This window comes from Castor canadensis, chromosome 16 (genome assembly GCF_047511655.1).
Source record: "Castor canadensis chromosome 16, mCasCan1.hap1v2, whole genome shotgun sequence".
Taxonomy (NCBI): domain Eukaryota; kingdom Metazoa; phylum Chordata; class Mammalia; order Rodentia; family Castoridae; genus Castor; species Castor canadensis.
Window position 1 is genome coordinate 68,367,258 of NC_133401.1, and position 13,524 is coordinate 68,380,781.

Here is a 13,524-nt window from a genome sequence, read left to right on the forward strand (position 1 = left end):
ATGAATTAATATGTAAAACTCTTAGGAAACAATGCCTGGCTGTAATAGACACCGTATAAGCCATATAAAGCTATTATCATCACTTCCATTAGCATCGTCATTATCATGATCATTTCATAATTAAGCATGTTCAGGGGCTGGGGGTGTAGCTCAGTGGTAGAGTGCTTACCTGGCATGCATGAGGCCCTGACTTGATCCCCGGCACTTGGGGGTTATTTCCTTTTATGTAAGCATTCACTCTTAAAGCATACATTTTCATGGCTCCATAAATTAAACCATTCTATTCTTAGACATAAACACTGTTACCAGTTTTAACTATCACTATGAATAAGATTGATTTACCTAGGTTAACTAAATACATTTTTAGCTAAAATGGGTAAGCATTAATATTGAAAGGTGTGCCTGTGTATGTAATGTAACAGCATTACAGTTATAAATGAGAAACTTGCATTTCTAGCTTTGATAAATGTGAAGTTGAAAAGCACTTTAAATTTTATTTACATTTGGCTGCTTTTGCTCCTCTCAGGATGTACACATGGCCCAAGTGAAGCAACCAGGTCTCGTTGGAACCAAAGGGAAGATTTCTGCTTGACATTTGAAAGAGATTCTCATTGCTCTCCCTTTGTCTCCTTCTCCCCCGCCTTTGTAATTTTAGATTTAAAGATCAGTTACGAATATAGCATAGAAAGTTCTTGCACACCCCTCACCCATTTTACGCTAATGTGTATGATGGTCCACACCTGTTGTCCCATCTACTTGGGAAGCTGAGGCAAAAGGAACACCTGAGCCCACAACCTTGAGATCAGCCTGGGCAAAACAGAAAGATGCCATGTCAAAATAAAAAAAAAAATTTTAAGTGTTTTGATGTTGGCATTGTGGCTGAGGCAGGAGGATGGTTAGGTTAAGGCCATCCCAGACCACATAGTGAGGCCCTATCACAAAATAACTATATCAAAATAAAATATAAAATTACAAGATACTTTTGTAAAATTCAGTAAACTCAAACCAATTGCTGTATTATTATTAACTAGATTTCAGATGTTATCTGGACCTCACTAATATTTGTTCACCATACAACCTTTATGTATTGCATTTGCCTTTGAAATAATAGTTAGGATCAGAAGTTAATTTGGATTTCTTGGGATTTAAGAAGCTTTGTTTTAGCTTCATCTTCTTCATATTATGAATAACTGTGATTGGCCTAAGTGAGTAAGGCCCAAACTCTTGGAGGTAACAGTCCTTTACTTTCTTTTTTTCTTCCCTGTGACTCTCCTACCTGTGTCTAGCGCTGTAATCACCTCCTCACTTCCTCGGGGAGCCCTCAGCATCGAGGACAGAATCATCCCTCAGCCCCCTGTTCTTCAGCTCTCCGTGGAGAAGCTGAGCAGAGATGGTGCTTTCCTCCTGGATGCAGGCTCTGTGAGTAGTTTGACTTCCTGACCCCCTCACTGTACCACTGTTCCTTTTTAGCATTTGGTTTCCTTCCCCATGGTATCTCTCTTCTTGAATAGACTTGTACTCTTTGCTCTTTATATATTTGTGTCAGCCATTTTCTCCCACCACAGCCTTGTTCCAGGCCAGGTGTCGCTGTGGCAAATAGTAATCGCACAATCTCCATAGTGGTAAATGCTAGTTGTTTTTAGTCCTGTTCCGATCTGTACAATCTCTGTAAATACACACATCCTTCTGACCTTTTGAAATACTCCCAGAGGTGTGGTGCCAACACTTGCTATGAGCCATCCTCTAAAATAATTTTATTCCTGTTCGCAGGCACTGAAGTTTTGGGTTGGGAAAAACTGTGCACAGAGTTTTCTCCACCAAGTTCTAGGAGTTCAAAACTATGCATCAGTTTCACAGACTATGGTAAGACTTACTTCAGTGATTATAGAAGACATAAGGACATTTAAAATGTGGCAAAAGCATGAATATCACATTTTGAAATCAGAAATCAGCACTACAAATTTCTCCCCAAAATAAAAGTTCCCGCAGATGTTGTTCTTCCAAATGAAAAAAAAAAACTCATGGTTTTGGTGTGTGTGTGTGTGTGTATGTGTGTGTGTTTCCACACTGAGTCTTGTTAATTGGTGTTTGACCTTATGGGTTTAAGTGATCCTCCTATGTCAGACTCCCAAGTACCTGGGACTATGCATAGCTTGCCACCACGGGTAGCCAATATTATGTTTTTATGGCATCCTTTTCTTTTTTGTCCCTTGTTTTTCTTTGAGACAGCTTCATCATGAATGGCGAGGCTGGCCTGGAACTCTCAATGCTCCTACCTCACCTCCTCACCTAAAAATGCCATCCTTAGTTAGGTGCCATTGGCTTGCACCTGTAATTCTAGCTACGGAGGAGGCAGTGATTCGAAGCTCAGGATTCAAAGCCAGCCTGAGCAAATAGTTTGAGAGACCCTGTCTCAAACATACGCAACACAAGAAAGGACTGGCGGAGTGGCTCAAGTGGTAGAGTGCCTACCTAGCAAGTGTGAGGCCTGAGTTCAAATCCCTCAGTATTGTAAAAAAAACCCGAAAGCTTATTTTAGCTAGGATCTTGACAAATTGTCTTTTAAAATAGCTGAATCCCCTAGTGACTCCACGAATGTACACACAGACCTTTGGAATTTTTGGTTGAGGATTCTGGGGTGACAATTTGCATTTCTAGCAAGTTCCCAGTTTAAGCTAATGGTTCAGGGATCTGACTGAGAATTAGTGCTTCAGGGTGTTGTCTGCTCAACCTCCACTTACCTCAAGGGGTTATTCTACCCTTGTGAGACAAGGTTCAAAACAAATTTATCCTGGACCCTGCCTCTAGTGGGAGGTGGGTGCTTTAGCTGACTTCCATCTCGGAAGCTCTGGGGACAGGTCCAGAGGTCTGGCTGGCAGGGGGGTCTTGTCAAATGTTTTGGTTGGGCCTGAAAACCCAGGATCTCTTAACATAACTGGCAGGGCCAAGCTTTTCTGGGTAACCAGCCACCCCCCACATGCTGCACCTCAACCCGTTTTTCCCTTTGGACTGTAATGAAAGCCTCTGACGCTAGTGGGGAAGCTGGTCCCCATCTCAAAAATAACCAATACAACAAGGATAGGTTGAGTGACTGAAGTAGGAATGGAAATTCCCTTTTCTTCCTCCTCTTCCTCTTCTGCTTGCCTGGTGTTTAGATACGATGGCAGGAGCTAGAGCATCATCTTGTACTGCAAGCTGTGCATGGAGGAGGACGGCAATTAGAAAGAGACTTGACCCCTCTTATGGGGAGAGATTACCACAGCTGTCATTTCTATCTCGTTTAAGCTATTTGAAATTTAAAATCTTTGCAAAAGCACGTGAGCTAGTACGTGAATGAATTTAGGAGGTATAAACATGTTAGAAATCACAAAATAAGTGCAGTAGACTCACTTGTTGCATGCTGTCTGTAGCTGTAGTCACAACAGGCTACCAGAGTTGAACGGGTGCCACAGATGGTACAAAGTGCAACACATTTACTACCCGGCCCTTTACAAAAACACTTGGATGACACCTGAACCAGAACATAAAGCAAGTTATGAATACCTATCATACTACTTTCATAAAATTACAGGTCAACCCAAAGAGATGGACAGAACAACTCCATTACATTTAGAAGTGTGTCTAAAGAATTCATGATGAAAATAAATTACAAAATGTTTGGAAATTGAGGCTGGAAGGTATAGCACTTGCTTAGTATGCTTGAGACCCTGGATGTTTTGCCCAGCACCACAAAACAAAATTGCAGGGAATTGGAACATCATGTAAGAAAATTTGTGAGAATTAGTTACAGTGATAACTAGACAGACATATACATTGTTGAAGAAAAATTAAAATATTTTGTTAATATATTCAAGAAAGGAAAAGGCTAAACATAAACTAAGTATCCATGTCAAGAATTACTAGAAGAAGCCTGTGTGTTGGTGCAGTTCTATAATGCCAGATACTCATGAGGCATAGATTCAGAGGATCTGTGCTCAAGGCCAGCCCTGGTAAAATGATGTTGACACCCCATCTCAATTAACAAGCAGAGTCTGGTGGATCACGCCTCTGGTCCCAGTTATGTAGGGGACATGAATAAGAGTATCAGCGTCCAGCCAGTCTAGGCAAAACTGGAGGACCCTTTTAGAAAAATAGCTAAAGCAAAAATGGCACCATCACTTAAGTGGTAGAGTGCCTGCCTAGCAACCAGAATGCCCTGAGTTCAAACCCTAGAACCAAAAAGAAAAAAACAGATCAAGACAAGGACAAGCCTCTGGCAATAAGAGAAAAAAGAACATCACACCGGGAATTCAAGCATGTGTAGTAAGAGCTACTGTAGAGATTCTTTAAAACTGTGATAGTTACTACAAGCAACCCATTTCAAGAAACTATGAAATTTCTAAATAATGGATAACTACTAGAAACGTGTAAATGTCCCATACATATTTGAGAAGTTACAAACTGAATACTTCTATATCAGTTGTCGCTGACTAACAAATCACCCAAAAATGCAGTGTCTGAAAACACCTGTTCTCTGTGCTTGTGACTCTGTGGTTCGCTGCATAGGCAGGCACACCTGGACAGCTCTGCTGGTCTACCTGAGTCCTCGGGCAGTGACAGCCATCTGATGGCACAGCCTCCCTCACATGTCTGGCAGTGGAGCTGGCTGTCAGCTGAGTCACATCTGTGTCAGGTCACCTCAGCCTTCTCCTGTTGGCACAGGATTCCCAGTAAACAGCAGAACAGAGCAAGCCCAGTGCACAAGTGCTTTTCAAGCCTCTGCTTGTGTCGCCTTTGTAATGTCTCATTTGCCAAATCACAACAGATCCTGACCAAAACAACTTACTGGATCATTGTGGGAGGGCTGATGAATAGGAAGACAGGGATAGGGATTCATGGAGGAGGGGCGCTACTACTGGAACAGCCAAATGTGCTGTGACCATAAAAACCAACCCTTGCTAAATAAAATCCAATGTAATTTATCAAAATAACAATAAGACTCAAATATGATCTCAATAGATGTAAACACAAAAAGCATTTGATAATTTTTGGTTTTGTTGGCCCTGAAATCAGGGCTTTGCACCTGCAAAGCTACAACTTGAGCTATATCTCACCTCCAGTCCACTTTCCTCTGGTTATTTTGGGGATGGGGTCTCCCAAACTATTTGCACAGGCTGGTCTTGAACTGTGGTCCTCCTGATTGTAGCCTCCCAAGTAGCTAGGATCACAGGCATCATCAACTCAGAATTGAAGGAAACTTCCTGAACCTGATAAAGAATATCTATCAAATACCTATAGCCAACCATATCCTTACTGGTGAAATATTCGAGACATTTCTATACAATCTGCTTCTTATCACCGATAACACTTTACCTTGCACTCGATGTCTTGGACACCATAGTAAGACAAGAAAAATAAAGGAATAAAAACTACAGTGGAGGAGAAATTGTACTTTTATGTGCTGGGTCACACGACTCTGCATGAAATTCAAGGATGTTTGCAGGTACACTGGTAAGAAGAATTCAGGAAGCTGGCTGGATAAAAGGACAATAAACAAGAAAAAAATGAATTAAGAATTATACCCAAGGAGGATGTAGCTCAGTGGTAGAGCACATGCTAGCTGTTGGAAGCACCCTGGGTTAAACCCCTAGCATTGCAAAGTGAAACAAAACAAAATAGAACAAAAAATCAAAAATGACAATATCCAGGAGGGAAGATGGGACTCTGTAGTATAGTTTGAAGTTGGGTATTGTGATACTTGCAGTGTTGCTTTTTTTGCTGAGTATTGCCTTAGCTACTCTCAGTCTTTTGTGTTTCTAAATCAATTTTAGGGTAGATTTTTCAATGTCTGTGATGAATTGTCATTGGAATTTTGATGGGAATTGCATTGAACATGGACAATGATTTTAGTAATATAGCCATTTTTACTAGTTGATTCTGCCAATCCATGTAGTCTACTTTGATCTCTTTCTTCAGTGGTTTGTAGTTTTCCTTGTAGAGATCATTTATAGCTTTTGTTAGATTTATTCCTAGGTATTTGATTTTTTTGAGGCTATTATAAATGGAATTGTATTCCTATATTCTTTCTCAGTGTGTTCATTGTTGGTGTATAGAAAGTTTACTGATTTTTGTAAGTTGGTTTTGTATCCTGTTACATTGTTGAAGCTGTTTATGGTGTCAAGGAATTTTGGGGTGGAGTTTTTGGGTCTTTGAAGTATAGGATCATCTCATCTACAAATAGGGATACTTTGACTATTTCTTTGCCTATTTGTATTCCTTTTTTTCTTGCTTTATTGCTCTGGCTAGGAATGGGTCTCTAAATTGAAGAGGTCACCCACAGAATGGGAGAAAATCTTTGCTAGCTGTACATCAGACAAAGGACTGATAACCAGAATATATAGGGAGCTTAAAAAGCTAAACTCTCCCAAAATCAATGGACCAGTAAAGAAGTGGGCAACTGACATAAACAGAACTTTTTCAAAGGATGAAGTCCAAGTGGCCAAAAAACACATGAAAAAATACTCACCATCCTTGGCCATAAAGGAAATGCAAATCAAAACCACACTAAGATTCTATCTCACTCCTGTTAAAATAGCTGTCATCCAGAACACCACCAACAACAAATATTTGCTAGGATGTGGGGAAAAAGGAACCCTCATACACTGCTTGTGGGAATGTAAGCCAGTACAACAACTTTGGAAAACAAATGGAGGCTTCTGAAAAAACTAAACACAGATCTGCCATCTGATCCAGCAATACCACTCCTAGGGATATGAGATTCTGAAGGAATGAGACTTAGGTCATTACAAAAGCACCTGCACACCCATGTTTATTGCAGCATTATTCATAATAGCCAAGCTATGGAAACAGCCAAGATGCCCCACTACCGAAGAATGGATTAAGAAAATGTGGTCTTTTATACATAATGGAATTTTATTCAGCCACAAAGAAGAATGAAATTTTGTCATTCACAAGTAAATAGATGGAACTGGAGAACATCATCTTAAGTGAAGTTAGCCAGGCTCAGAAGGCCAAAAATCACATGTTCTCCTTCATATGTGGATTATAGACCTGAAACAAATGCAGTAATATTATTGGACATGGATTGCACACTAAGTGGAGAACACACATGGGAAGAATAGGGAAAGGGAAGGAAACATAAAACTTGAATGTGATTGATTTGCTCACTGTATAGAAGCGAATAAAGTAATCTTAAACTGGCAGAGGCCACTATGGGAAGGGGACTAGAAAATAGTGAAGAGATCTTTTAGAGATTAACCAATGTGGGTTGTAATACACATGTGCATGGAAGCAGCACTAGGAATCTCTCTGTATAGCTATCTTTATCTCAAATGAGAAAAACCTCTATGTCTTTCTTATTATCTCTTATGTGTTTCTTCAATGAAATTGGAGAACAAGAGGGCAGAACAGGGTGTAGGAGTGGAGTGAGGGCAGGAGGAGGGGGAAGTGGCCCAGACACTGTATACACATATGAATAAATGTAAAAACGATAAAGTAAAAAAAATTAAAAATAAACAAAAGGACAGGAAGGTTACAAAAAAGTTCTGTGCAGGGGTGGGCAGCAGTAGGGGGGGTGCTTAAGGAAAGGATGATGGAGGGAGACTATGATGGAAGTATTTTTAGTGTTCATGTATAAAAAGTGAACAATAAACCTGTTGAAATTCTTGTAAGAAGGGGAAGGGTGATAAAGGAGAAGATGCAGGGGGTGAGTCTCATTAAGATATATTGTAAGCACTTATGTAAATGTCACAATGAAACCCTGTACAACTATAATATGCTAATAATAAAAATATCAAAAAATAAACACTTTAAAAATGGAAACTGAAGTGAAAAAGACATTGAGATTCCATCTCAACACAGAACAGCAAACGAGGAAAATAAAGAATGTCAAGTGTTTGTGAGAGTACAGGGAAAAAGGAACTCTGATGCACTGTTGGGTAACTATGAATTAGAGCTGCTATTATGGAAATCAGTATGGAGGCTTCTCAAAAAAACAAAAAGAGAACTAACATATGATCCTACTCTGCTACTCCTGGGCATATATACAAAGAATGTAAGTCTGCATCCAATAAAGACACCTGCATACCCTTGTTTATACCAGCACCGTTCATAATAACCAAAATACAGAATCAGCCTAGGTGTTCATCACTCACAGTGAATGACTTCCTCCACATCTGAAGCCTAAAAGTGACAATTTATTCTTGTTTCTAAAGTTATGTTATGAAAGGCCACAACAAAAATTACCTTATTTTTTCATCCACTGTTTTGTAGTATTTTTCTGTTCATAACTGTATAGTCCCATCTTGGTTATATTTTTTAAATTAACTTTTTCCTATAGCTGTGAATTTGTTTAAATCATACACTGTAGTTACCTTATTGTGCTCCAATTGTTAAATTAACCAATCATGCTATAGTACTAAAGAGATTCATTTAAAAATGTAGGTTCTTCTTTATATAGTAGATTAAATTGAACCACTAAAAGGTATTAAGTGGTTTACAGTGGAAATACAATGTAGAAGTTTGGGTAAACAGCAAGTGCCTAACTTGAGACAGCTGTGATTCTCCTGGTAAAATTCAGCATGTATGTACTTATATAGCATATGGTGCTACACAGGTTGATGGAATTAAATGAATTAAACAGTAGTTTCATAATTGACTAAAAACCTAAGGAACATTCAGCTGCATTTTTGGTATTTTGTGGTTTCATGTATGTTTAGAGACAATAAGACTTTTGTGAACTTTGTTTACTCATTTACCTTAGGAGGTCAGTCCATTGTCTTGTCTCCAGGTTTATGCAAGCTGACTCAGTTCAAAATCACCTAGATTCCCTCCATCTACCAGTTTTTTAAAGACAGTAAAATAAGTGGTGCATTTTCTTATTCTGTAGGTCATGTTTTAATAGATAATATTTCTTTCTTGTTTTTATGAGTATATGTTCTTTGCTTTCAACATTTTCCCTGATTTTGGTTCTTTTTTTCCTTTATGCAATTGTCAGTAGTTTTTTCTATTTGGAATATTCTACAGCTATATACTTAAAAGAGTGCATCTGTTGTACCATTCCATTCTATTAGTATATGAATGGTACTTAAGTGTATGTCTGCATTGCGTCTTTAGAGAAAACAAAGCAACAAACTTCCACTTTAGGCCTCCTCAGGATTTAAAGGAACATATACTCTTTCATTTGTATGTATCAGTTTCTTTCTTTTTGCAGGGAGTGGGACTGGAGTTTGATATCAGGGTTTCGCCCTTACAAAGCAGGCACTCTACCGCTTGAGCCACACCTCCAGTCCACTTTCTCTCTGGTTATTTTGGACATGGACTGTTTGCCCAGGATGGTTTCACATTGCAATCTGCCCAATCTCAGTCTCCCAAGTAGCTAGAATGACAGGTGTGAGCCACCAGCACCTGACTGTGTACCAGTTTCTTAAGGAACATAATTTTTTTCCTTTAGGGAATCTGTTTAATAACAAATTAGAGTATGAAATATTTAGAAGGCTAATTTTCTTAATGTGATTATATATTCCATATCAAATCTAACCTATCATAGCTATTTATATACAATATATTTTAATTCTAAACAGTTCTTCTCCCTGTAGAGAAAGGTTTAAAGGTTTTAGTTAAATATCTCCATATTTTGTTTTTCCTCCTGCTAACTATAACATTAGGCTACTTGAGTCCTTCTGTTTCCATTAGCAGAAAGTTGAAATCTTTGAATATTTAGGAAATTAAAATTTCAGAATGTGTTGCACCCTATCAGATAGTACACTGCATCACTATAGCAACAGATGAGCTTTTAGAGAGGCAGTGTGGGAAGGTAGGGGTTGAAGTATATTGAAGGTAGCTTTAAAGATAAGTCATTATAAATCATTTTTCTAATCTATATAAATTAATCAAAATTGCTAGTGGAAATAAGCATTTTTAAATGTACAGGAAAATGTTAAAACTGTTGGAGAACAGGGACACAGGGGTAAATTTGGATAGATTATATTTTATTTTGTGGTATATGAATTTATGACCAACAATACAGTCTGTGGCTTTTGTATTCCTTTATGAAATTAAAATATTAATATATATTATGTAATACATTATATATCATGCAATTATATTATATATTATGTGTGCATGTATATGAATATTTGGGATTGGAACCCAGGACTTCGTACATGTAAAGCAATGGCTCTACTACTGAGCTATCTTTTTAGCACTGAAACTATAATTGTTGATATTAGAAATTCCATTCTTGAAAGAGGCCTTGGTTATCAGTGGCTTTATGAAGCAAAGTCAAAAACAAACATACAGAGTACAAAAATGAATGAAATCCTGTCACTTGCAGCACCGTGGATGGGATTGGAGGATATAATGTGAAGTGAAATAAACTAGAAAAAGAAAAACAAGTACTCTATATACTTTCTTGTGTGTGGGAGCTAAAAAAGATGACTTATGAATGTGTAACAGTGATTACTAGTGTTGGGGAAGAGTGTGGGAGTGAGCGAATAAAGTGAGGCTGGATTTACTAATGAATGTAATATGCATGTGTTGATATATTATACCAAACCCCACTAATATGTACAATTAATACATGTTAATTAATATAAAATGAAATTTGAAAAGAAAAACTTAAAAAATTTACATAAGTAGTAAGTGAATATTAGATATTATGGCTATTAATGTAAAAGTCATAGAAAAAGGCTGAAAGATTGCTGAAAATGTGCATAGTGGTTCATTTTGAGTAATTATAGATTTAAAAAGAATATTAACAATTATTAGAATTTGTTTCCTTGCCACATTTATTTTAAAACCCTTAAAATATTTGCTAAAAGGATGGGTATGAAACTGTATGTCATTGTCATTCTGTTTTGCATTTTCTTGATTATGAGTAGGGTAAAATTCCTTTTCATATGATTTATTTTATATTTTACTTTACTCTTGAATTATACACTAATTTTTTCCACTTTATTAGGATATTGCTACTTTTCTGAAAGATTTGTAGGCTGTTGTTTATGTATGTTGCAAATATCTCCTCATCTTTAACTTGATTACTTATTGAACTTATGAAACTCATGTGTGTATTATTGTGTGCGTACCCAGCCAGGTGCACTTACTACTAACCCATTCCTTTTTGGTTTGGGTCTTAACAAGATAAATGTATCTCTGAGGGAATGGTGAGAGGATGGTTATTGGTATGGGGGTGCAACAGGAGAGGAGAAATAACTTCCAATGTTCTGTAGCATAGTTGGATGACAGTGGTTGACAACATTCAATTCCTCTCCCATTTGTCTCAATTGGGTTACTCTTTTGGTCTTTCTTCTATCCTACACCACTTCCTATGTCTCTGTTCTCCTCTCTCTTGCATGAAAATACATCTTTCATGACACCAAATAGTCTGAGTCTCTTGGTATGGCTGATAAGATCAGGATGCCTCCTTTATCCTGTGCTACCACAATGGTTTTGATTTTTAACTCAAGTTGGTAATAAGTCCCTATCTAATATTCTATTTGCTCCATGAAGTACCTCTGACCACTTTCTCCAAGTAATAGTAACCTTGAGAAGGCCAGAAGGGTAATGAATGTTAGAACACTTAGAAACTGTCATTGAAATGTGAAGGGATGTGGTCATGATAATTAATTAGAAAACCAACAGTGAAGGCACGTCCTTTGCATTTAATCAAAGTGCTATCAATATGGCACCACATAGGGAATCACAGTCTTTGTAGGTGGCATTTAATTAAATCTTCCCTCATTTGCAGTAATGCCTAGACTACATTATTACTCTCCATGTGTGAGCAGAACAGTACTGCACCCAAGCACGTGATTCTTGAAAGGTGTGACATAAATCAGCTCTTACTCCTTTTGGAACTATGAGCAAAGGCACTGAACTAGAAAATGTCTCCATCAATCCCCATTTCCAACTTCCCTAACAGGAAGGCACTAAAACCCTGAGGTCTGCTGAGGGCTGTTTTCTAGTGACCAATGGTCCTTAAAGGGCAGGAAGGGTTTCAGGATATGAGAGATATGGTACAAAAATTTACTACTTTGAGTCCTGGTCTCTCTCTAGTACCTTCCAGAAAGCCCCCTTCACATCCTTGTTCCTCAGGGTATAGATCAGAGGATTGAGCATGGGGGTGATTATAGTATAAAAAAGGGCAACAAACTTTCCTCTGCTCTCAGAATACCTGTGAGTAGGTTTCAGGATATGAGAGATATGGTACAAAAATTTACTACTTTGAGTCCTGGTCTCTCTCTAGTACCTTCCAGAAAGCCCCCTTCACATCCTTGTTCCTCAGGGTATAGATCAGAGGATTGAGCATGGGGGTGATTATAGTATAAAAAAGGGCAACAAACTTTCCTCTGCTCTCAGAATACCTGTGAGTAGGTTGGAGGTATGTATAAATACCTGAGCCATAAAAAAGAGAAACCACCAAGAGGTGGGACCCACAAGTTCCAAAGGCTTTTCTGCACCCAGCCATTGACTTGACCTTCAGCACTGCCCTACCAATGTGGGCATAGGAGCTTAGAATTATTGCTGCAGGAAAGACCAAGATTATAGTTCTGGCCACAAACATCTTGGCTTCTGTTCCTCCTGTGTCCTCACAAGCCAATTTTAGGAATATGGGCATCTCACAGAAGAAGTGATTCAGTTCATGGCCACAGAGTGGCATAGCTATCACAAGACCTGTCTGAATCAGAGAGTTCATAAAGCCTCCCAACCAGGAAGCCATAGCCAATGCCTGGCAGAGACCAGGGTGCATAATGGTGGTATAGTGGAGTGGATGGCAGACAGCAACATAGCGGTCAAAAGCCATTGCCACCAGGAGCACACACTCTGTAGAGGCAAGGGTAAGGAAAATGAAGAGCTGGGCCACACACCTTGTATAGCTAATGGTCCTGTCTAGTCCATGAAGGTTGATCAGAAGCTGGGGCACAATGCTGGTGGGATAGCAGAGGTCTAGGAAGGAGAGGTGGGAGAGAAAGAAGTACATGGGGGTGTAAAGTCGAAGGTCCAGTCGGGAGAGAACAATGATAGTAGTGTTGCCAAAGAGAGTCAATGAGTAGAAAATTGAAATGAAGACAAATAGGACAATTTCCAGTTGAGGCCAATCAGAGAAGCCCACCAAAATGAAGCCCTCTCCTGAACTGGTGTTAGATATTCCCATAGCCTTTCACCTGCACAAAGAGCAGAAGACAGTTCAGTGCCTTCTATGATGAATACATGTCATTATTCCCAGTATTTTTCTAAAAGCTTCAAAATCACTGATTTTGTTCTGTGTGCTGCTATTCTTTTATATTTATCCAGAAGTCTTCCTTTTCTCTTCAGTAGATTGGTGATCACTGGATTAGGATGATGTGGCCTTTGTTTGAACTCTAGTCCTACTCTTATTCAATGCTTAGATTGAGACCACTCAGTCTGTTGGATCTGATGTTTCCTTTCTCCCTTCCAGCATTGAGATATGGATTCATATGCAAATAATATGGAAACTAGCTTAAAAAATCTAATATAGAGTTAGGGTGAAACTCACTAGTAGAG

The 13,524-nt window shown here is 38.6% G+C and overlaps 1 protein-coding gene across 1 annotated transcript; it reads right to left on the reverse strand.

Moving 5' to 3' along the window:
* Window positions 1-12,217: 12,217 nt before the first annotated feature.
* Window positions 12,218-13,153, reverse strand: LOC109703436 (olfactory receptor 2Y1B-like). Its single transcript, XM_074058643.1, has one exon. It carries the CDS (start codon window positions 13,151-13,153, stop codon window positions 12,218-12,220), a length of 936 nt encoding a protein of 311 aa, XP_073914744.1.
* Window positions 13,154-13,524: the final 371 nt, after the last annotated feature.